We start from the raw sequence: 24,029 nt of genomic DNA, 5'->3' as shown, positions 1-24,029 counted from the left end.
ATCTTGTTGACGAAATTCCACCGTCAACATTAAGTTTGTCTCTTTCTGATTTATTAACGGATTCTAAGATTTTTTTGTGACAAATGAAATGAGAGATGAGATGGCACTAATTTTTATTTTTTATTGAGAGAAAAAAAACAGAATTATTATTATTATTTTTTTTTTTGCTATTTTGGTGTCATGGAGGAGGCCTTTGTAAAAATAACTCAATAGAAAAGTTTTATTAGTAAAATAACTTTTTAAAAAATTTTATTTGTAAAATGACCACTTTTTATAAAGAATAATTAGATGGTCATTATTCATAAAAAATAAAAAAAATCATTTTACTAATTTTATTTTGTTGGATAGTCATTCTAACATATTTTTTTCATGAGTACAATTCTCTTTTTAATTATTTTAATATTGAATGTAATTCTTGATCTAATCTAATTTTCCAAAAGACTCCGCAACGTACTTTTTTATGTTATCCACTTCATCTTCATGGACGTGTTCTCTCTGAGAGCGCCAAAACAAGTTACTCTCGAGTCCGTCTGAGCAAGTTACTCCACAACATATTAATAAACTCACGCTAAAAGTTACTAAAATCGCCATGGTGGAGCTGAGAGAATTCCACCGCTTAGTCTCACTTTGCCCTCCCAGTTTCTACTCCAACCACAACTTCAAGAAGCTTCATCATAACAAGCTTTCAAGATTCAGCTTCATCAACTTTCACAAAAACCCCTATCTTCATCATCAATATGTGGTTCTTCAAAGCTCCCACATCGTTTGTGCTTCGGCTTCAGCTTCTTCTAGCGCCGATTACTCCGGTACATACTCAGTTATTCTTCTTTATGGAAACCAACAAATGGGTTCTTGATTTTGAGATGTTTCCTTGGTGGGTTTTGAAAAAAAATAATAATAAATAATAATAATAACAATAATGCTTGGTGAATTGTGATGATGCTTACTTTAGATAATAGTACAGGACAATTGTTGGACTCACAAGAGAAGAAGAAGGAGAGAATAGCTGGAATTGATCAAGATGAATTGGTGGAGCCCACCGTTTTGGCTGACCCAGATAGCTGTTTTTGTGAATTCAGAGGTGTGCGCATACACCACAAGACATATGATGCCGAGTCAGAAGGAGCAAACAAGTCTTTGGAGAAGACTCAAAGCGTGTCTCATCCGGTTAAGAAAATCGGGTTTCCTATGATTTTGCTACATGGTTTTGGAGCCTCTGTGTATTCATGGAGTAGAGTTATGAAGGCTTTGGCTGAGGTGGTTGGTTCCAAAGTTGTTGCCTTTGATAGACCAGCATTTGGGTTGACATCAAGGTTGAACCCTTTTGAGAAATCGGCTTCTGGAAATGGAGATGCAAAACCTTTGAATCCCTATTCCATGGCCTTCTCGGTGCTTGCCACTTTGTACTTCATTGATCGTTTGGGGTCTCAGAAGGCAATCCTTGTGGGGTATGTATGTGCATTTCCTTTTCCTTGTCTTTTCAATGTTTTTCTTTCTTTCATTGATTGGATTTGTTTGTCTTTTCTGTAAAATCATGATTAACATCATTCCCATTTTGTAAGAGGATATATATTGTTGTGGGGATGGTCATATTTTGGATCCGTTTTAGGAAAACTTCTCTCTTGGAATGACCTGATAACAACATAATTCGTGGCATCTTACTTGCATCAATGGCTAATTCTAACAATTGCAATTCTTATTGATGCCGTTGGATTTTCACCACCAACCGTTCGGTGCGGTCAGAATGTCTTTTTTTCTTCTTTCTCTTAGAATGAGTTCAGGGTTCGATACACTAAAATCTCACTTTAGATCCCTGCTCGATTGAGCTTGTGGTTGTGTGAGTGAAACTAAGCTCACGGTAAAATCGGATGAAGTCGTTTCAGATCTTCCGGTACGCCCCTTGATTTCTGCTATAGATGAAGGTGACAGGGTGATAGGATGACATCAATGATCTTTTTTTTCATCAAAAAAGATTCTTATTCTTGCCCATCTACTTTTTGTTAAAAAGTTATTTTAAAAGACAACACTACCCCTTTTTTTTTTTTTAAAGCTGAGATTAATCTGAAATTATGGAGAAAAATTTGGCATCTCAGGCATTCAGCTGGTTCTCTTGTAGCAGTTAATGCATATTTTGAAGCCCCAGAACGTGTTGCTGCTCTGATCCTTGTTGCACCAGCAATTGTGGCCCCTCTCATTGCGCATAAGGAGCCTGTTAAGAGAACTCAATTGGGAGGAGATAATCAGATCCAAGAAGACAGCTCAAACAAGAATAGCCTAGGGAACCCATTTGTTCAACTTGGCAATATCCTGTCCAAGTTCGCTCAGTTTGTTTCCCAGGCAATTATGAATATTGTTAAGGGGATGGCAAATATGCTAAACTCTCTGTATAAGAAACTATTGTCGGCTATTCTGCGCTCAGCTTTTGCTGTGATGTTGGTAAGTTTCCCACTAGATAATTCTCTATGCACTTTTTATCAAAAAAAAATTAAAAAAAAAATTCTTTTACCTTTCATTGAGTCATTTGTTTTATCAGGGGGATTATACATATTTATCTATGTTATGTCCAATAAGTCCAAGTTCTGGGTTGATATCCTTACACATTGAAGTGAACTTGTTCGATAATACAAGGACATTTTCTGCTGATGACTAGTTTGTAGAACAAAACTTGGTAAAGTAAATAAGGTACCTCTGAAAATGGTTTACCTCATGTTCTTTTGTAGGTAAGGATGATAATTGATAAATTTGGTATTGCTGCTGTTAAGAATGCATGGCATGACTCGAATCTAGTCACTGAACACGTCCTCCAAGGTTATACAAAGGTGATTTTCTCAACATCTTAATCCTCGTAAGAATGGAGAGGAGGAAGGATGGAGAGGGTTGGAGAGATGAAGAATGTGAAGAATAGAGAGGATTATAATAATCCTTTTATATTATTTGGTAGGAGGGGGAGGGAGTTGAAAGGACACATGATAGTTTTTTTTGTTTAATTACTATATTGTCCATATTACTATTTGTTAAGAATTACTTTTGAAGGGTAAAAAGTCATTTTCTTTTAATTTTGGATGGATTGGTTGAATCCTTTCATCAATGGAAGGATCCAAAATAGTGGGCCCGGAGGGAGTCTCTCCCTCCTCTTCTCCTTCTTTCCAAACAAGAGATTCACTCTCTCTCTCTCGACCCCTCTCCCTCCCTCCATCTCTCCCTCCCTCCAACCAAACATATTGTTAAGATCTTGGTTCTGAAAAGGATAATGCTCACATGGATGTCTTTGTGCAGCCATTGAGGACTAAGAATTGGGATAGGGCACTAGTGGAGTACACTGCAGCAATGCTTACTGATACCGCTCCTGAATCAAGTCCACCGTTGTCAAAAAGACTGCATGAAATCTCATGTCCTGGTAAAGACATCACTCCACACTTCTCTTTCGAGTGACCTTTTGAATGAGTTCTTTCAAGTTCTTTGATGGTGAGAGTCATCTTGGGACATGTTTGATGAAAGAGCCTTTTGGCATGATGATGCTTCTAATTCTCTTCTTGAAACCCAGTTCTGATTGTTACGGGTGATGATGACCGACTTGTCCCCGCATGGAATGCTGAGAGGCTTTCACGAGCTATACCTGGCTCCTGCTTTGAAGTAATCAAGCATTGTGGCCACTTGCCACACGAAGAAAAAGTGGATGAGTTCATATCGATAGTTCAGAAATTTCTGCAAAGTGTTTAGCAGTGACTCGGAGAAGCAGCATTGTGAGTCGTAGTTTGAGCTTCTGTCTCTTGCTTGCAGCCAACCCAATTTAGCTACCTTCAAGAGGGTACCGGTGGCCTTTATAGAATAAGAACTTGGAATCCCAACTTCAATCACAGCTGGCCAAAACAATGGAAACTATCCCACAGAGCCAAGTTTGAGACTGACGCTGTCACGCTGCAATACTAATAATGCTTCCTTCTAGCTTGTACATAATTTGAATTCAACAAATTGAAAAGAAAATTAGAGTTATAGCTAATGTAATCATTATTTCTTTCAACATGGCGTAGCTAAAATGCTAGATATCACTGTTGAGGTTTTAAACCTATCAGAAATTGTCGTGTCGAGTTGTACAAGCTATTGTGATTGTGTAATAACATGAGTAAACTAGTGGTGAGTGGTGATGTGTGGCATCGGTAGAACATTGGAGGAAATTGTATACTTTGCCTTGATTTGCAACATTAGATACTAAAGTATGAGGAGCAGCCCAGCCAATCGTTTTCCATATTTACATCTCTGGTTGATAGACTTGTGGACCAAATTCTAGTTAACTTTCTTGATAACGACTAAAAGACTAATCAATTCAACAACACGAGGTAAACCAAATTCAGTTCACTTTACTGCTGCATTAATAGTACATAGTTACAGAATCTCTCTTGCGATATAAATCAGAAAGGAGGATCAGTTGATATAACAAGAGTGGGGTCATTAAAACCAGAAGGAACATGAAACCCTGACATGAAGTTGTCACCGAAGATCACAGCACCCGCTGCCAGAGCTCCAGCACCCATTCCCATTGCAAAACCAGGTGCTCCACCACGGCCGGGAGGTGCCCCAGATGATGATGATGATGGCATGTTTATATAGGTCTCTGGCATACGGTCTGGCCTCGGCAGGAAAGTGGGTATGTAACCGACATTAGAAGGCGGTGGAGGGGGTGGTGGAGTTCTAGGGGGCTGATAACTTGGTCCACTTGCCGGTGGGTAGCTTGGTCGAGCTGCAGGCAGGTTGGTGTAGTTTGTGGGGAATGGAATGGGATGTGTGTAAGGGTAATTAGCACGCGCTTGATATTCTGGTCTATGGAATGGAGCTAAGGGGATCTCAGTGGGGAAGGTTTTTGCAGGACCATCCCCAGTAGCCAAGGTAATAGAATTGCCGTCATTAGCATGTCCTCCTTCATTGCCTACAATAGCATTTGAAGTTAGTAATGCAGTAAAGATTTATAAAGGGCCATGTCTTGCATCGACCAAAAAGTTAATACTTTTGAAGTAGATAATTTTGTTGCTGAAAAAGGGGCCCTCACGAATGCAAGTTTTAAAGGGATAATAACAAAAATTCCCCTCGTGTTTTATTGAAATATTGTATTCTACTTTATGTTTCATCAAAATTCTGTGGGTTACACCTTGTGTTTTTAGGAATAATGTTACAAATCTGATTAAAACATAGAATAAAACATTTCTAGATTTAACACAGTTTGTAAAATGTAGGGATAGGTGCAACATTTCTTAAAACATAGAATGAAACTCAGCACTGTGATAAAACACACTGGTTAGGTTTTATAGAAATCAAAAGATATTGAGCCTAACTCAACTAGTAAAAACCGGCTTGCTAGGGGAGGATTGCTCTCACCTTATTAAGTGAATCATACCAATATCTCCAGCCAATCTAAGATTCTAATACGCCCCCTCACGCACACCATGCCAAACCACTATAAATAAGTCGATATTGGAGGACCCAACATTGCAAAACTGGGCCTGCTCTGATAGCATTTTACAGAAATTAAAAGATATTGGGCCTAACTCAACCTAGTAAAACCGGCTTGTTAGGGGAGGATTGCCCTCACCTTATTAAGTGGATCATACCAATATCTCTAAATAATGTGGGATTCTAATACGCCCCCTCACGCACAGCGTGGACCATGCCAAACCGCTGCAAATAAGTCAATATTAAGGGACCTAATATTACAAAACTGGACTTACTCTAATACTATTTTACAGAAATCAAAGGATTTTAGGCCTAATTCAACCTAACAAAACCGGCTTATTATGACAGGATTATCCTCACCTTATTAAGTGAATTATGCTAATATCTCCATCTGAGATTCTAATATTAGGTCTATACATTGTCTTATTCTGATATAATATTTCCTCTTCAGAAACATATTTTATCATAAGAAAAACGTCTGCATATCCAGCGGCGGAGCCAGAAAAAATTTTCCCGGGGGCGAGATTAAAGCTAAAGTTTTGAACTTAAACTATTAGGGCAACTATTTTTTCTCTTTAATTATCTTTTTCTATATATTTGTATTTTTTTCTTTCTTGAATCACGTTTGCAAACGAGTTTAATTCACCTTTTAAAGCGTAATATACAAAATTATGAATTTATGTAGTAGTAGCGTTAATTTTTTTATTTGGAATTTTAAATTTTAATAATGAGTATGTTTAAAAGTCAAATTTTAAGGTATAATTGAAGCATTTTGAATAAATTAGAAAATATGAGTAAACTTAAAAGTTAAAATTTGAAAGATAATAGCAACTTTTAGAAGAAGGAAAAAAAAAATCTGTGTAGAAAATGCAATTAAAAAAATTTTAGAGGGGGCAAATCATATACAAAATTATGAGAAAATATTTTTGGGGGCGGGGCGGCTGGCCTAAGGCAAAGAAAATAATCCAAAGGATTTAGGCATACCAAGGTAAGAATATGGCTCTTCTCTATCCTCAGAAATACGTATTGAAACATCAACAAATCCTTGAGGCTTGTTAGAACTATTTTTGCGCAACTGGTAGCTCCCCACCTCTTCAGTTCCAGGCCTTGCTGAAGCCTCAGAATTCTTGTCATGCTTAGCCAGAAATTCTTTTAAAAGAATAGTTGCTGAACCCTGAAGTTTCTCTCTGAGGAATATTGGTTCCCTACTGTAAACTTCAACATGAAGAACTAGATCGTTGAGGTTTGATTCTGAGTCATCCACTGAGACTGCAAACTTGGTTTTCCATACTGGGTTTGCATTCCCCGACGCATCAATCTTTGTGCAGTACCTGTTGTTTGGATCAATCCACCCAACTGCAAACCATTGGAGCTTCCACAGTGAAGAAGTTCGCCTGAGCCCACGAGCAGATATGAGGCATATTTCCACCCAGATTTTTCCCATGAGAGAATGTGCTGAGAAAAAAGGAGATGAGGATAATAAGAGAAACAGTCTTGTATAAGGTTGTTTGGATAAAGTTGAGATGTGGGTGAAAAAGAAGGGGAGCTGTTCTGCATTATCAACAAGGCTACTTTACTTTTTGGATATGAGATGTTTTTATATACCAAAGCAGCATTATGGGGTAATCTCTTTCTTGGGTCAGCTTTTTCTTCTATCTATTGCATCACAGGTGGACAAGAATCCGCTTCACATTAGATAGCGTACAGGTATATAATGTAGGCACAATGGTTAAAATAGTCCAAATATGTCAAGTTTAAAAATGCGAAACATGATCTTGAGTTTCAACACATGGAGAGGCTACTGGCCTAGTAACTTTTTTTTTTTTTTTGGCGCTTTTTGGCCGTATTCACACAGTAGCTATCTATGTACAGTGTGTACACAGTTAAATCCAAACGAAGAAAGTGGGAATTGAATTTAGGACTGTGTTTTTCACTGAGCAGGTGAAAGTATTTTCACTGCTTATCAGGATCCAGGGGTACACGCAGAGGAGTTTTAGGGGGTGGAATTAACAACAGCTTTCGACCAGCACGTTTGGCCATCTGGTTGACTTCAGAACTAGCTGAAACAGTCCGTGTATACATCATTGTAGTGGAGCGCAAAATGTCATCTCCAAATCCACAGGCTTCAAAGAACGGCCTGCAAGAAGATAAGGAAAAAAAATATATCATCACCAACAGATAAGCATTTTGCTGTACACACTAGTAAATGCAAAAATCTGTTTATGACAAGGCTTTCATATCTCTTGAAGAAAATTGGCACCACCCATGTGACAAAAAATCTTCTCATGGGAGGGAGAGAGAGAGAGAGAGAGAATTTCAAGGCTCAACGTTCAAGTGGGTAATGGTGGGAAGTATAACTCCTACCTTTCATTCTCCGAGCAAAGAGCAGCTATGTCATAAATGTCCCTACTTGTGAGCATTCTGTAGGAACAAACAGAGAAGGGAAAATGTTAAATACAATTAACTGTTTTTTTTTTTTTTTTGACAAAGAAACAAGAGAAATTTATTACTGAATGAGAACAAAATTACAAGAATAGAGAATACAAAAACTCGAAGAAAACCGAAAGCCTGTAGAAAAGAAGACCAATCTCCAACAATGTCAGAAACTAGAAGGTCACTAAATTCCTTATCAGAGTGAATCCAAAAAGTAATGTTGATTTTAACTAATTGTATGTTAACAGTTTAATTATGGAAATATATAGATCAATAAACTGGAGTTAACCGGCCTTTTCTTAAGTGCTTAATGGAACAAAATTGAATTTAATTTTTCTAATAAGAAGTAAAAATATTAAAATGCAGTTCATAAAATCTTACTAATCTTTGAACAAGTTTCAAAGTTTCCTTAGTATAGATTTTCTAAATACTCATATTTTGTGAGTTTCACTTGAAGCTATTTTGAATGGCCAAAGCTCCCAGCTTTTGAATTTAGAAAGTCAATTAATGTGTTTAATAACATTGTTTAAAAATTCTTTACACGGACACTAATTCACTTTTAAAGTTGGAATTTCTTTTTTATTTTGCTTCTGCTTATTCTTTTGTTACAAGTGAAAATAAACTTGTTAGAAAACTACAGTAATTCCAAACTAAGCAAATATTAAAAGAGTAGTGTTAACCGTTAGGCATAACTTTTTGACACCAACTCATATTAGACCAAATAAACTAAGATTTCGACAAAATTAACACATATTAGAAATCTCATAAATCAGCGTCTCCTCCGTTTCGCTCGCTCAAGTTGAGAATTTGAGTTAAAAAGTAAATTAACGTGAGAAAAAATACAGTAAAATTTAAATTTAAATTTTTATTTTTATGAGAAAAAATAATATAATAAGAACTAAGTTGTGATTTGAACTAATAAAATGAACCGGCCTAAAATCAATAATAGTTTTTACAGAAATCAAAGGATATTAGGCCTAACTCAACCTAACAAAACCAACTTGTTAGGAAAGGATTGCCCTCACCTTATTAAGTGGATCATGCCAATATTTTCAGCCAATGTGGGATTCTAATACGCCCCCTCACGCACAGCGTGAACCATGTCAAACCGCTGCGAATAAGTCGATATTGGGAGACCCAACATTGTAAAACTGAGCCTGCTCTAATACCATTTTACAGAAATCAAAGGATATTGGGCCTAACTCAACCTAACAAAACCGGCTTGTTAGGGGAGGATTGCCTTCACCTTATTAAGTGGATCATATCAATATCTCCAGCCAATGTGAGATTCTAATACGCCCCCTCACGCACAGCGTAGACCATGCCAAACCGCTGTGAATAAGTCAATATTAGGGGATCCAATATTGTAAAACTGAGCCTACTCTGATACCATTTTACAAAAATCAAAAAATATTGAGTATAACTCAACCTAACAAAACCGGCTTATTAATATGGGATTCTAATAATAGTAAACAAGTAGCTTAAAGAGGGAGAAAGAGAGAAAAAATGAGAAGAAATAGAAACGACAGACCTTAAGATTCTCTGAACAATCATCTTTCCAATTCCCAATCCTCGCAACGAAGGAGCAACCTGGGAAGAGTCACTGAATCACATTTATCATATAATTACAATTACAATCACACAATAACCATACTTAAAACTTAATCAACAATTATCAATTACCATGACGTCGTATATCGAAGCCGTCAATGCCATGTCGGAAACGGCACGACCAAACCCTACCAGCTCGCCATTGTAGGGACTAAGAGGCTCGACCACCCTCTGCAGGAGCGACTCCGGCTTTCTAACGGAGGACTCGGCGTAGCGAGCAGGCTTGCAGAAGACGGAGACGACGAAGGCGCTGCGGGAGAGGGCAATTCGGAGCTTTTGTGCCTCGGCGATGTCGTCGGAGGCCGGGAAGCGGTGGCCGGAGAGATCGCAGGTCCGGTAGAGACGGTGGAGGTCGTCGGGGTTGATCTGGGACCGTTTTGTGGAAATGAAGACGGGAAATGAGGAAGGCTGTGGTGGTGATGAAGAGAAAGGGTTTTGGTTGTATCTGGTTAGGGTTTTGGGAGTGGTTTTGATCCATTTGAGCTCCATGGTTTTGCAGGGAGAGGTATCTGCTATGTGCATGGTGATGGTGATGGAAGCAGCGCCAAACTCCATATCTGTCCGCGTGTGTTTGCTGGAGGATAACACTTGTGTAATTTCTGAACTACCTTCAGGTGTGACGAAAGGTGATGTTTTAAATTAGTCCCCAACATATTTAATAAGTGATAGTTTGATCTCTAATTTTTTTTTTTAATAAATTGATTCCCAACTTTTTAAAACAGGTATAATTTGATCATTTCTGTCAATAGTCGTTCAAAAGCTAACAGGAGAATGCATCTGACCCATCATGTGACCATCTTTTTCACTAAAATGACTGAAATGCTCAAAAAGAAAATAAATTCATCACCCACCATCGTCTCCACCAAACCCCCACCACCATTATGGCCACTGTCACCAAGACCACAACAACCAGCATCATCCCAACATCCACCGTTCACCATCTCCACCACCATCTTTTTCTGAGTACCACCATAACTCTACTCATCACCATCATCATTACAATCACCCATACTCATCAACACACAAATCTAACAAAACTAACTAAAATAATGAACAAACTCAGATCTACACCCACTAAACAAGCCCGATTTTGGAATTGAGGTTGACACCCTTTAATTTCAAAGCCAAACAGTCCATAGTTGATGCCTTTCCTGAAGAGATTCATCAATTTCTCAATTGAACCAATGACAACATCTGAAATTTTGACGAACTTAGATCAATCTCACCCAACGAACTATCAAAATTGAGCCCACATCACGAACATCGATGAGCAGGGTTGAGGAGGCGAAAGTCGAAGCGAAGAAGATAACCAACGCGACAACGACAACGTTCACACCAGCCACGGCGGCCATCGTAACCCATCCTCATCTCCTCCACTGCTACCGGAAGTATCTCCATCGTTGTCTGCGTCTAAAGCTGTGCAGCGTCGAAATATGCCCAGCGACGATAGTGCCTGACGAGGAGAATAAGCTGTGGTAGAGGTCTTCGGGGTTGATGTGGGACCGTTTTGTAGAAATGAAGACGGGAAATGAGGAAGGCAGTGGTGGTGATGAAGAGAAAGGGTTTTGGTGTATCTGGTTAGGATTTTGGGAGTGGTTTTGATCCATTTGAGCTCCATGATTTTGTAGGGAGAGGTCTCTGCTATATGCATGGTGATGGTGATGGAAGCAGCGCCAAACTCCATATCTGTTTGTGTGTGTTTGCTAGAGGATAACACGTAATTTCTGAACTACCCTTCAGGTTTGACAAAAGGTGATGCTTTAAATTATTAATTACTTATGCCTCATTCATTTCATCGATTTGAGTTTTTAATTTCAGTTTTGTTACAGTTAAAAACTCTTAGAAACAGTCACATCTAACTTTTTAAAAGCTCTCACATAAAATCACATCTCAACTCGAATTGAAAACTCGAATCGGCGAACTGGACGAGGCCTTAAACTCTTTTTTCCCCTTGATTTTTTTTTTCTTGGGTAGAAACCACTTGAAAAATGGTATCTTATCATCGTTACAGATGCTGGGGTTTTTATCATATTTAGGTCAAGTTCATTTTACCGATTCGAGTTTAAAATTCAAATTTTATTACAGTAAAAAGCTCTCATAAACAGTCACATCTAACTTTTTACCTCTCACATAAAGTCACATCTCAACTCGAATTAAAAACTCAAATCAACGAATTAAACGAGCCCTTACTCTCTAATTTTATTGTGGTTTAATAAATTACCCCACAAACTTTTAATTTTGACAAGTTGCCTTCTCAATTTATAAAGTTGTTGCAATATACCCTATTTTAATGATGATTGTGTTAAATTAGCGTCGAAAAAGCACGTTCAACGAAAAATTTCAACGTCCCAATTCAAATGTAAAACAAATCTTTCAATTTCTCAACTTTTAATCCGTTAAATCTAATTAAAAAAATTTTAAACAAATTTAGTAAAATGAGACACATTGTGATAAATTTACAAGTTCATGAGGTTAATTGTTAAAATTAAATGTTTAGGAGACAAACAATTTATTAAACCACGATAATTTCGAGAGACAATTATACTAAAAACCGGAGATCTTAATAATTACATATGTTTAATTATACTTTTTTTTTAATATCAAGTGACGCTTTTGTTGTGCTCAATGGCGGAGCCTTTTTTTTCAGAGAAATATGAATTTAATTGAAATTTTGAAATAAAATAACTATACATATTTTGAAATAAAATAACAATACATGCATCTATTTTGTTTTCAATAATTTATCTCTCTTAGATTTTTTATCTATTATTTTCTATATCCTAAATTTGCCGAGAGTTAAATTTATCTTGAAAATTAGATTAATTATAAAAACTCCCCGTAAAATATATTATTTGTAACACTTTGTCTCTTAATTTTTAAAACGTAACATTTATTCCCCTTAAATAATAAAATATTAAAAAAAAAGCCTCTCCGTTAGCTTTTTTAATGGAAATTCACATGTAATTTGTTATATTAGAGCATTTTAATAGTTATATGGTTTAAATTTAGTTTGAATTTAAAACTAATTTAAATTTCAACTTTTAATTATGATACATCCGTTATTGATTGAATGTAAGTTAAAAATTTTATGAATCTTTTTTTTTGCGTAGAATAAAAAAATTTATACAATTTTTTTTTGAATATTTAAATTAGTTTAAATTCAAATTAAATTTTAAACTATAAAAATATCAAAATACCCTCGAAGTAGTAAATTAAATGCCTATTTCAAATAAAAACTTAATAAAGAGAGCTTTTTTGTTAACATTTCATTGTTCAAAGGGAACGGATCAAGAAAAATTTTTGTAATTAATCCTTTAAAATTTATAGTCCATAAAATAATAAACTTTATATTAGTGCTGTTAATTTTTTAGTTTATTTGGAATAAAGTTTAAAGTATCAATATACTTAAATTTTAAGACATAATACAAAACTTAAAAGAGAAAGTCACAAATAAAGACTTTCTCTAATAGACATCCATACTGATAGTGTCAATTTCTAACTATTAAACTGATTAGAATCAGAGTAGATTAAAAAAGTATACAGAACATACAATTTCTAATACACATCAGATGGTTAAAAACAAGAGAACTACCAGTAATTCATCAAAGAAACTCCCTTATTTTAGAGTGCATGTGTTTAGATTTCTACTCTTTACTCTTGATTAATATCCTTTTTAGTCAAATAACTATATGAGTTAAAAGGGTATTAATCAAGAATAATGAGTAAAAATTCAGACCCATACACTCAAGGGTATCATAGTTTTTAAACAATTTTTGTCTAATAAGGAACAAATTATGTAAAGGAGAAATGACATAACAAAAAACAATAGCAAGTTCATCTCATCATTCCAAATCAAAACTTCCAAAATTCAGCAAAAATAAAAATCAAAACTTCCAAATGAAATCCTTCTACTCACAAGTCATAACGAAGCATGAAGCAAATAGAAGATTTAAAATGCAAAAAACAAAGAAAGATAATAACTGGGCATGTTTGTCCTAAATCACATGCCCTTCATCCAATGCTCAGTTCACAGTTGATTAGGACCATAGAACCACATTAGCGTTCGGTCGGCTTATGGTTGTTGAATAGAGGAGCTCCAGTGTTCGATTCCTCCAGGCGGCCATCGATTGAATGCCTCCAATTCATAACGGATGTACCCGCCATTAGCTGCCCATTAGCAGTGTTGGTAGCAGTGTTGTTACCCAGCGCTCGCCAATCAGAGGATGCAGCTTGAACCGCCAAATCTGCTGCGGCCATCCCTGATTGCTCCTGCATTGAAACATTAAAGATAGGCTGTGGCGCCCACTGTGTTGGCTGAAGCCAACTCAAAGTTTGGTCTGCCTGCTCTAACTTACCTTCATTGCTTGTGCCTCCTCCAGCACCAACGGCTTGGATTTGATTTACTCCCCCAATAAGGGAAGTTAAATCCGATCCAGCTGTGACAGCCAGGAAAAGCGCCTCCATGGTTGCAGACGGCAAAATACCGCGATCTCTGGCCAAAAGAGTGTCTAGCATACTTGGACCTGAAGACGTCATTCCTGGTATTTGGACATTCATAGCGCCATTGTTGACGATGGTTGGGACAAATATTCCAGGGTTGCTGGCGCTATTTGGTTGAACTGGGAAGCATGAATTTCCATCTAGAAGTAAGGGAGTGGAGAAATAATTACCCCCAATGCCTTGATTAGGTGTGAGCTCTTTAAAAACGGCAGCAGGTTCTCTCAAGGTTTCGGATGATTTTTCGAGGTTGCCACCAGGAGTTTCCAGTAGACTTGTAGGATTTGCCACTGGAATTTGGACATTCACACCCATGTTGATAGCACTGCGGACAAAATTGTTGGTGTTGTAGAGCGTGTTCTCTGCATTGGAGAAGTAAGAATTTCCAGCTCCTAACAAGGAGGGTGTAAAGATAAGAATTCTCTACGCCTTGATCAGGAAGGTTTTGCGTAAAAGCATTGCCCTCCTGTCTCACGGGCTGGAATGGATTTCTCTGCAGGTCACCAGGGTTTTGCAGCGGATACGAAGAGGTCGCCTCAGACATCTGGAAATTCTTACTCGGGTTAATAGGAGTCAAGAAGACTTTTTCCCAGATGTTGTGCGTGTCCCTTGTTGTAGAGAGAGAAGGTACTGAATTTCCTGCTGGGGAGGTGGAAAAGTATTTTCCAATGTCTTCATAAGACGGGTTATCTTCCCAAGAGTTATACCCCTCTTTAGTGAGCGGGACTAATTTTCTGTTGTTGCCTGGAATTTCCTTAAAAACTGAAGAACTCGGCTCGGCCTTTAGGACATTCTTACCCTTGTTGATAGGATTGGGGATCAAGTTGCCAGAATTATTCCATATAGTGGAGAGGTAAGGAGTACCAATGCCTTGGTCAGCCATGCTTTGATTAAAAGAAACGACGCCGTCTCCAATACCCTGGACTAGTTTTCCACCATACACACCGGTATTTTCCATTTTGTTGCCAGCCTGAACAAATCCTCCACGTAAAGATTGTTGATGTTTAGAATGCCAAGTGTAGATGCCTTTCGCGCATCCAATTTATCACAAAGAATATTCACTTTTCTACCAAAATGCTGACTCCTTGTGGAATTCTTATGAAAGTCTAAAGACAAAGCAGCGGGAAAACCATTGTGTCCAGATGTGACATTAGGGATTTCAGGGGCTCTAGGTGTGCAGTCACAATCTGACGCTTAAAAGCTTCATCAGCTTTCCACTTCTGCAACTTGTCCCTGGCAACTGTTTGAGGTGTTGGCCCCAGATCTTTAACAAACCGCATCAAGCTTCCCTCGTATCCAACCTCGTCCATTTTTGTCTACAAAATCAAGACAAGAAATTAGTATACAAGTAGGTACTGATAAATCCATGAACATTTCTCCTGACCACGAAATCTCAACCCTGCATAGATGCCAACATCTAGACCTGCACATTCAAAAGCACTTGGCACTATTCACTACTCGCCACTACATTTTTTCAAAATAAGGCCAAAGCCATAATAGACCATAACTTGCAGGAATAGATAAGCCTTAGGAGCTCATCCCTCTTGTTGAATTTAAGGTTTTATGGAGAGTGAATACAAGCCTTCTGCTTTAACATTCGATTGGCTAAAAATAGTTTGAAAACCATTAATATCATAGCTTGTGCACATGCACCAACACAGACTTCACTAACCTTCAACTTCGGATTAATTGATTCCGGACTCTTGTAAACTGAAGAAATAATTGCCTCATTCTCATTAAGAAATGTTTCCCAAGGCTTACAGTTTCCAAGTCGATCTTCACTGTGCTGATATGGTCTTTCTTCTCTGGAGCCTGTCCACAGGAACAAAAGAGAGAGAGAGAATGAGTTGGTATTGCATTAATTGCACCAAAAGAAAAAGGAGTGTACCATCTGTTTCATGGTAGCCACTAATCATTCTATAAACAAATGTATTACATATGAATAATATAAGAAAACAGTGATCGCACAGGCCACTTGATTCACGTGCATCAAAACTTGCAATAAGCGTATTATATCACAAGCTTATGCAGATAAAGATAGGACAGATGGTTCATTGATAAGCTCCAAATCACAGAATAGAGAATTATGGCAGGAAAACAGTAGAATACTGACAGAAAGCTTGATTGAATTAATGGCGGATGTAGGTTACAGGGTGTATATGGGGATATTCGAGAGATCCCTTGCTCTCCAACTCTCTCTCCTTACGGAAGTTACAATAGAATTCAGATCCCCCTCTTATTCTACCCCTTGTTCTATTTATAGTACTATCTCTAATTCTTTCACCCATCCCTAGGAATAACTAACAACTAACCAATTGCTGACTCAGCCAAATTCACACATCTAGTTCCTCCTTCTACAGTTCCTCCCTCAGCTCCCGGATTTGCCACGTGGAGGTGCTTGTGCTTCCTTCGAACATACGTAAAACGCATAGGGGGCTTATCATTACCCCCGCCCCAAAGACGCGCCTTGTCCTCAAGGTGAAAATGAGGAAACTGTGTATCAATGGCGGCATATGACTCCCAAGTATCCTCATGAGCCGGCAGGTGAGCCCAACGTATTAACACCTCCAAATCAGTGCGGCCTCCGTGTAATGTTTGGCGCACCCCCAGTAGTTCAGCTGGCTCTGCACAGCTCCAGATCACTGGTCAGCTGGGCCGGCAGAGAGGAAATGGCCTGTCCTTGTCCCACTACCTTACGCAGCTGTGACACATGAAATATTGAGTGAATGGTAGCCGACTCCGGCAATGCCAAACGATAAGCGACTGGTCCCACACGTTGCGTAATCCGAAAAGGCCCATAGAAACGGGGGCTCAACTTCTCATTACGGCAGCGAGCCAACGAAACTTGACGGTAAGGGCGAAGTTTGATGTACACTAGGTCTCCCACGGCAAACTCCACGTCACGTCTCTTACCATCCGCTACCGCCTACCGCCTTCATTTTCTGCTGAGCACGAAGAAGGTGGAACTTGAGTAATTCCAACATGGCATCCCGGTCCTGTAACTGGCGCTCCACCGAATCCACCGGTGACGCCCCCACACTGTACCGCAGCAAGGGTCGGGGAAAACGGCCATAAACCGTCTAAAACGGAGTCATCCGGGTGGCAGTGTGAAAAGAAGTATTGTACCAATACTCGGAGCAGGCCAACCACTTATGCCACTGCCCCGGCTTATCAGAGGTGAAACACCTCAAATAAGTTTCCACACACCTATTAACCACCTCGGACTGCCCACCGGTCTATGGGTGATAGGCCGTACTGTGCGAAAGGGCAGTACCCATCTACTTATGCAAGTCAGTCCAGAAACGGCTAAGAAAGATACGGTCTCGATCCAAGACAATGGTGCAGGGAACCCCATGCAACCGCACAACCTCGCGAACAAACAGCATAGCCACTTTCTCGGCAGAAAATGGATGTCTCAAGGCAATAAAATGGCCATATTTGCTCAAACGGTCAACAACCACCAAGATAGTGTCATCCGAACGAGGAAGGCCCTCAATAAAGTCCATGGATACATCTTCCCACACCTGTTCTGGAATGGGCAAGGGCTGCAACAACCCACCCGGTGCCAGCGTAGATGCTTTACACCGCTGACATACCTCACAACGGGCCAAATACGCGGTTACATCACGCTTCATTCCCAACCAAAACCAATCGGCCGCCAGGCGGCGGTAGGTCTTCAAACCCCCCAAATGGCCCCCCAACACCCCGTTATGGTAAGAGTGCAATAACCGTTGTACAACCGGAGAAGTACACGCCACCACCATCATTCCCTTATACACAACCGGCCTTGTCGGATAGAATACCCGGGATAGGCTGCCGGATTATGAGGTAAGCCCGACCAAATTTTTGCCAACCGTTCATCTTGCAACACTTGTTGATGGAGTTCTTCAGTATTGACAAAAGTGGACGCCACTAAGGCGGCCATAGCTGGACCCACCACTAACTGGGACAAGGCATCCGCTACTCGATTCTCCACTCCCGGCCGATACTGAATCTCGAAATTATACCCCAACAACTTGGTCAACCACTTTTGATGTTCCATGCTAACTAGGCGTTGCTCCAACAAGTACTTAAGGCTGCGTTGATCCGTCCTAATCAGAAAATGATGCCCCAAGAGATACGGCTGCCATTTTTGACCGGCCAAAACAATAGCCATCAATTCCCGTTCATAAACGGATTTGGTCCGTGCTTGAGCCGATAAAACCTGGCTGAAATAAGCAATAGGGCGCTGATCTTGCATCAAAACTGCCCCCACTCCAAACCCTGACGCATCCGACTCAAGGACAAAAGGCTTTGTGAAATCCGGCAGCGCTAGAACCAGTACACGCGTCATGGCTAATTTCAACCTCTCAAAAGCCTGCAACGCCTCCGTATCCCACCGGAAACTATCCTTCTGGAGCAAGCTAATTAAGGGCCCTGCAATTTGACTATACCCCGCCACGAACTTCCGGTAATAACCCGTCAACCCGAGAAATCCCCGTAACTCGCCGGATCAGCCGAAACACCCTCAGCGGACACTATATGGCCAAGGTACTCAATCGATCGCTGCCCAAAACTACATTTCTTGGCGTTGGTGTACAATTGGTGTTGCCGCAACACTGACAATACCTGGCCAAGATGGACTGCATGCTCCTCCAAAGAATGGCTATAAATAAGTATATCATACAAAAAAACGAGTACGAACTTACGGAGAAAAGCGCGAAGGACGTCATTCGTGAGCGATTGAAAGGTCGCCGGAGCATTCGTAAGACCAAAGGGCATAACAAGGAATTCGTAATGTCCCTCATGTGTACGGAATGTTGTCTTTGGTACGTCCTCGGCTTTCATTCTAATCTGATGATAACCTAATTTAAGGTCGATCTTGGAAAAAACTGTCGCGCCATGCAATTCATCCAACAGTTCCTCTATCACCGGAATCGGAAAACGATCGGGAACTGTCTCCTTGTTCAGAGAGCGATAATCCACACAAAATCTCCAACTACCGTCCTTTTTTTTTACTAACAGTACCGGACTAGAATATGGACTAACACTAGGTTGAATGATACTTGCCACTAACATTTCTCCAACCAATTTCTCAATTTCCGTTTTCTGAATGTGAGGGTATCGGTATGGTCTAACACTTATTGGTGAAGTACCCTCTTTCAAGACAATTGCATGGTCCTTGGTTCTAGCCGGTGGCAGCCCTTCCGGCATTTCAAAAACCTCGCCAAAACTACTCAACATTCCTTGTAATTCCGAAGGAACTTCCTCCTCCTTGGCTGTCCACTCCACTCCAAGAGCCCCTAACTCTACCCATACCCCCTGCCCCTCGTGCCTCAAAGCTCTCATTAAGGCCTTGAGCATTACCGGCGACTTGTTCATTCCCGGATCTCTTTTTAATGTAACCTGCCTCCCTCCCAAGCTGAACTTCATCAATAAGGTTTTCCAATTCACAGACACCACCCCTAACATCTCTAACCATTGAATACCTAATATCAAATCCGAACTTCCAAGCTCTAAAGGTAAAAAAATTTTCACTATCTCAATCTCCTGCATGGAAACCCTCACCCCTTGGCAAATTCCCTCTCCCCTCACCGCCAAACCGGTTCCCATCACCACCCCATAACCCCCTGTTTTATCAACCGGTAAATTCAATTTCTGAACCAACTCGCACGAAATAAAATTGTGGGTAGCACCATTATCTATTAAAACAATTACCTCGCACCCTTGGAGAAACGCCCTGAGTTTCATGGTCTTTGGAGCAATCAACCCAACCACTGAGTTAAGAGACAATTCCACCGTCTCTTCGTCGTCGGCCGCCTCATCTTTTTCTTCCTCTACTTCAACTTGTTCTTCCTCCTCTCGGACGATCAAGACCTGCAACTTCCGGTTCGGGCAGCGGTGGCCAAAGAAGTATTTTCCATCACACCGGTAGCACAAACCTTTCTCTCTCTTAGCTTGTAACTCCGCATCGGTCATTCCCCTAAACGGCGCCGCTCCCGTGCCACTTCCCTTTCTTTCCTCCAAAACTTTCCCTTTTTCAGTCGGTGCCCCACTGAAACGGATACCAGCACTAGAAGATGTTGGACCACCCTAAGTTCATTATACGGACTCCCTTTTCCCCAACTTGAGTACTGTGGGCCTTGGGCTTTTGGGCCGCGTACCAACAGGTTACGCTCCTCCACCCTCTGGGCTACCTCCATAATTCTTCCCAGCCCCATGGGATTCATCAACCTAATCTCTGCTCACACCTCCAGTTTCAAACCATTAACGAAAGAACTCTCTAGAACCTGCTCAGAGATATCCTTCAACAGAGCTGCTAGGACCTTGAATTTCCGCCCGTATTCCCTCACCGACGAGTCTTGTCGTAACGACAGCAACTTCTCACACAAACTACCCTCCTGCGTTGGACGAAACCGCTCCAAGATCATCACCTTCAATTCCGCCCAGTTCCGAATCATCCGACGGCCATCCTCCCATTGAAACCATGCTAGGGCCTCCCCGTCAAGACTAACAACTGCCACGTCCAACCTTTCGTTCTCCGATAATCCGTTCATCGTGAAATACCTTTCAGCCCTAAAAATCCAGCCATCGGGATTTTCACCGTCAAACGTCGGCATCTCCACTCTCCTAGTCCGACAATCTACGCGATTCCCAAAATCACGCGTTTGCCTGACTCTCTCGCCCGTCTCCTCCCCCGGCGTCGTTTGCCTCGCCGGTGCTCCCACTCCGGTCACCTAGTGGTCCTGTCGTTCTTGACGTTGCAAAGTCATCAATTCCTCCATTCTTGCTAACAACAAGTCCATTCCCTGCTCCAACCGAGGAATCTTCTTCAATTCCTCTCACACCTCCTCCAATTCCCTAGCGAACTCTTCCCTCGTACCCTCCGATCTCTCCTTATCACAATCGTCAGTCCTCCTCGTCATCCAGGAAAGTGGTCTGATACCAAATGATAAGCTCCAAATCACAGAATAGAGAATTATGGCAGGAAAATAGTAGAATACTGACAGAAAGCTTGATTGAATTAATGGCGGACGTAGGTTACAGGGTGTATATGGGGATATTCGAGAGATCCCTTGCTCTCCAACTCTCTCTCCTTACGGAAGTTACAATAGAATTCAGATTCCCCTCTTATTCTACCCCTTGTTCTATTTATAGTACTATCTCTAATTCTTTCACCCATCCCTAGGAATAACTAACTAACCAATTGCTGACTCAGCCAAATTCCACGTCCAGTTCCTCCTTCTACAGTTCCTCCCTCAGCTCCCGGATTTTGCCACGTGGAGGTGCTTGTGCTTCCTTCGAACATACGTAAAACGCATAGGGGGCTTATCATTCATCTCTTAGGCAATGAAAAGATTATCTATTTTTACATTACTTTGGCCTGCATAGATATGAACTTATCCTCTTACTTGTCACGAGCCACATAATTATTTTTGTTGGTCATACATCATCTGGTTATGAAAAAAGCTGTACCTTCTGATACCACTCGTTTAGTTGGCTGATCACAAGAGCCATTTTTTGTCCTCCTACCAGCTCGTTGTCTCAAAATGGAACATTCTTTTTCAAAGTTCTTAGGGTTAGTTTTTAGAGCGTCAAACAACTTCTGTGCTAGGTCCTTAATAGCACGTGCCTGAAAACGAAATCAGAATGTATATACATGAGAGGATATGCACAATTTAGATCTTGTTAACAGAGAATTTAGAGCATAAAATATTGGTTAAACACGTGAATAATAAAGATACTTTCTAATGAACTCACATGTCGATAATATACTGTACTTGAAGAGTTGAAAAGCATTGCATTGCTGGATACCAAAAATACGTCATGCTGGAATAAACAAAATCAACAATCAACAACTGATTATGAAGGGTTGGAAAGTATTCTATTCGAAACTCATGACACCCAATTAATGTGTTGAAACTAATAATTTTCCAAGACATGTCTGGGAACTATGAAAATCAAAATTATCCTCTATAGGGCCCAACAAAGAGAAGACAAGCATATGACTAATTATTAACAAAGGAGCAAACCTCAAATTCCGCCAGTGTCTTGTAGCTTCCACCAGAAAGTTTTGTTGAAATTGTACCAAAATCCATTGGATTTTTTATGGTCTCATAATAGTCTTCAACCTTTCAAATTTAAGAGCACAGTAAACTATTACTAACTACACATATAAAGTGCATTTGGATGGAACTAATGTAACTAGATACTGACCTCATCTGGGTTAACTGGCTCAGCAAAAATATTGTACCAGTCTCTCCTATAATTTAAGTCAAATACAAAATTGAGAAATTACTATTCTTGATGAACACATATCGAATAAGTCAATCATGGGAAGGAATGTGTAGTTTATAGCCTGGATTTGTTAATGGAGAGTATAAATCCTGATTCCTAACTTACCGTGAAAACATAAAACAAGTTACTGTAAGTATATACCTCTTCAAAACACCAAGTAAAAGTTCAAGATTGCGTCTTTCTGGTAAAGCAGTTTCAGACGACATTACAGCTGATACAAGAGCATTCAAAAAGTTTTGAGTCAATTTCATCATAAATGCTTATACAATATGAGAACATTCCAAATATACTCCAAAAATAAAGGAAGGGCACTCACCAGAATTTGGTTGATCGTCTTCATGGCTAGAGTTGTCGACCTAAATTTAATTTTTAAGTAAGACATCGGAATATATGGAAAGTTCAACACAGTTGTAGCTAACTAGTTACACATATGCAATTGAAGTTTCCGAAAAGGAAAAGTAAGAAATATTCAAATCAGAACGTTTTCCGCATGTCCACTCGTTCAGGCCTACGAATGCTCTACATTATGTTTCTTTATAACCATTAAAGCAGTAAAGTATCCGCATTCCATAAGAAGCTTATACTTGTGTATTAAAACTTCCAGAAAACAACAAGCTTATACACTTTGAGTATTAGTAACATGCTCTGAAATAAGGTCAGATTTAAAAAAGAAACAAGGTAAATATCCGCCAACATAAACCATGAATTGGTAAAGTACGTGAACATTAGCCAGATGATAAAACGTATAATCCAATATATGTAACTATACTGTCAAATTTTTAGCAAACAAAGGAACTACACTGGCAAAAGCAATTTTCAGATAAGAAATATCTGTAGTGTTGAGATAACACAGCAATGAGACAACCTAAGACTTTCAATGAATGACAGTTGAAAGAAATAAAGAGTTCATAAAAACACAAAGTACCTTCTGAATTTTGTCTCCATCCGTGTCCACAACTAAATCTTGGATGGATCTAATCTGTCTTTTTTCTTCCTCGCTTTAGATCGATATCGACTTCTTCAGTACCTAAATCCTCCATTGCTTCCTCACATGTTCGCTTATCCTTATTTTGGCTCTTTGCTTGCTTAGCCTTCTGCGATCCATTTCAGAAATTCGTGCGCTTCTTCTTTGCTCACTAGAAGACATTATTACTACAGTTTTAATGCAGCAATCAAGAGCATATATATCCCTGTCAGAATGGTTAGATTCTTTCTTATGATTGTACATCATTGATGCTATAAAAAAATTTCCTTTTCAAAGGGATTTAACAAAACAAACAACCCATTTCTTGGAAACCAATTTACTCATTGGGATCAAAGCTAAAATACACCATTCCTATTTCTCCTAATGATGGTCATAAGACATGATTGGTTGGTGTGTATACATAAACCAAGACACTTTATACAAGAATAATCAAGTTCTTCAATTTTCATTCACCAATTTGTTCGATTAAGTCATGCTGTGTGCCAAGCCCTAGTATTGATCAACTTTTTGGACATTTAGGTAAATCAGTGGAAAATAACATGACATAGAATGCAAGATTTGTACTCAAGACAGAAAGAATAGAACAATACCTCGTGCATTACAGGCGGTTAGGGAATGAGAGACCTTTACAAGACCTGCGGCGCGGAAATGAAAAATATCTCCATTGTTTCTCTAACAAAGCACTCAATGCCTTTAACAAGGGTTTTATAGTGAATTTTAAGAAATTGCACCCTTTTAAGGAAATCTTGGTGGATTTGCTTAGATATGAACGAATAATGCC

The 24,029-nt window shown here is 39.5% G+C and overlaps 4 protein-coding genes across 4 annotated transcripts; 1 reads left to right on the top strand and 3 right to left on the bottom strand.

Moving 5' to 3' along the window:
* Positions 1 to 456: 456 nt before the first annotated feature.
* Positions 457 to 4,274, top strand: LOC21400132 (2-hydroxy-6-oxo-6-phenylhexa-2,4-dienoate hydrolase). Its single transcript, XM_024173937.1, has 6 exons — positions 457 to 806; positions 965 to 1,448; positions 2,094 to 2,436; positions 2,721 to 2,819; positions 3,277 to 3,397; positions 3,545 to 4,274. Exons 1-6 carry the CDS (start codon positions 590 to 592, stop codon positions 3,718 to 3,720), a joined length of 1,440 nt encoding a protein of 479 aa, XP_024029705.1. The 5' UTR covers positions 457 to 589; the 3' UTR covers positions 3,721 to 4,274.
* Positions 4,275 to 4,340: 66 nt separating this feature from the next.
* LOC21400131 (protein SRC2 homolog) lies at positions 4,341 to 7,013 on the bottom strand. The gene is made up of 2 exons (XM_010110868.2): positions 6,430 to 7,013; positions 4,341 to 4,924 (listed from the first exon to the last, which is right to left on the bottom strand). Exons 1-2 carry the CDS (start codon positions 6,887 to 6,889, stop codon positions 4,410 to 4,412), a joined length of 975 nt encoding a protein of 324 aa, XP_010109170.1. The 5' UTR covers positions 6,890 to 7,013; the 3' UTR covers positions 4,341 to 4,409.
* Positions 7,014 to 7,136: 123 nt separating this feature from the next.
* On the bottom strand, positions 7,137 to 10,098 carry LOC21400130. The gene is made up of 4 exons (XM_010110867.2): positions 9,562 to 10,098; positions 9,410 to 9,468; positions 7,810 to 7,866; positions 7,137 to 7,582 (listed from the first exon to the last, which is right to left on the bottom strand). Exons 1-4 carry the CDS (start codon positions 10,042 to 10,044, stop codon positions 7,399 to 7,401), a joined length of 783 nt encoding a protein of 260 aa, XP_010109169.1. The 5' UTR covers positions 10,045 to 10,098; the 3' UTR covers positions 7,137 to 7,398.
* Positions 10,099 to 15,076: 4,978 nt separating this feature from the next.
* Positions 15,077 to 22,258, bottom strand: LOC112094031. The gene is made up of 6 exons (XM_024173943.1): positions 22,183 to 22,258; positions 21,999 to 22,097; positions 21,727 to 21,795; positions 21,442 to 21,598; positions 15,659 to 15,798; positions 15,077 to 15,302 (listed from the first exon to the last, which is right to left on the bottom strand). The coding sequence occupies exons 2-6, from the start codon at positions 22,062 to 22,064 to the stop codon at positions 15,093 to 15,095; spliced, it is 642 nt and encodes a 213-aa protein (XP_024029711.1). The 5' UTR covers positions 22,065 to 22,097; positions 22,183 to 22,258; the 3' UTR covers positions 15,077 to 15,092.
* Positions 22,259 to 24,029: the final 1,771 nt, after the last annotated feature.

This window comes from Morus notabilis, unplaced genomic scaffold (assembly GCF_000414095.1).
Source record: "Morus notabilis unplaced genomic scaffold, ASM41409v2 Scaffold223, whole genome shotgun sequence".
Lineage (NCBI taxonomy): Eukaryota > Viridiplantae > Streptophyta > Magnoliopsida > Rosales > Moraceae > Morus > Morus notabilis.
Note: the sequence above shows the minus strand (reverse complement) of the source record. Positions and strands in the feature narration are given on the sequence as shown.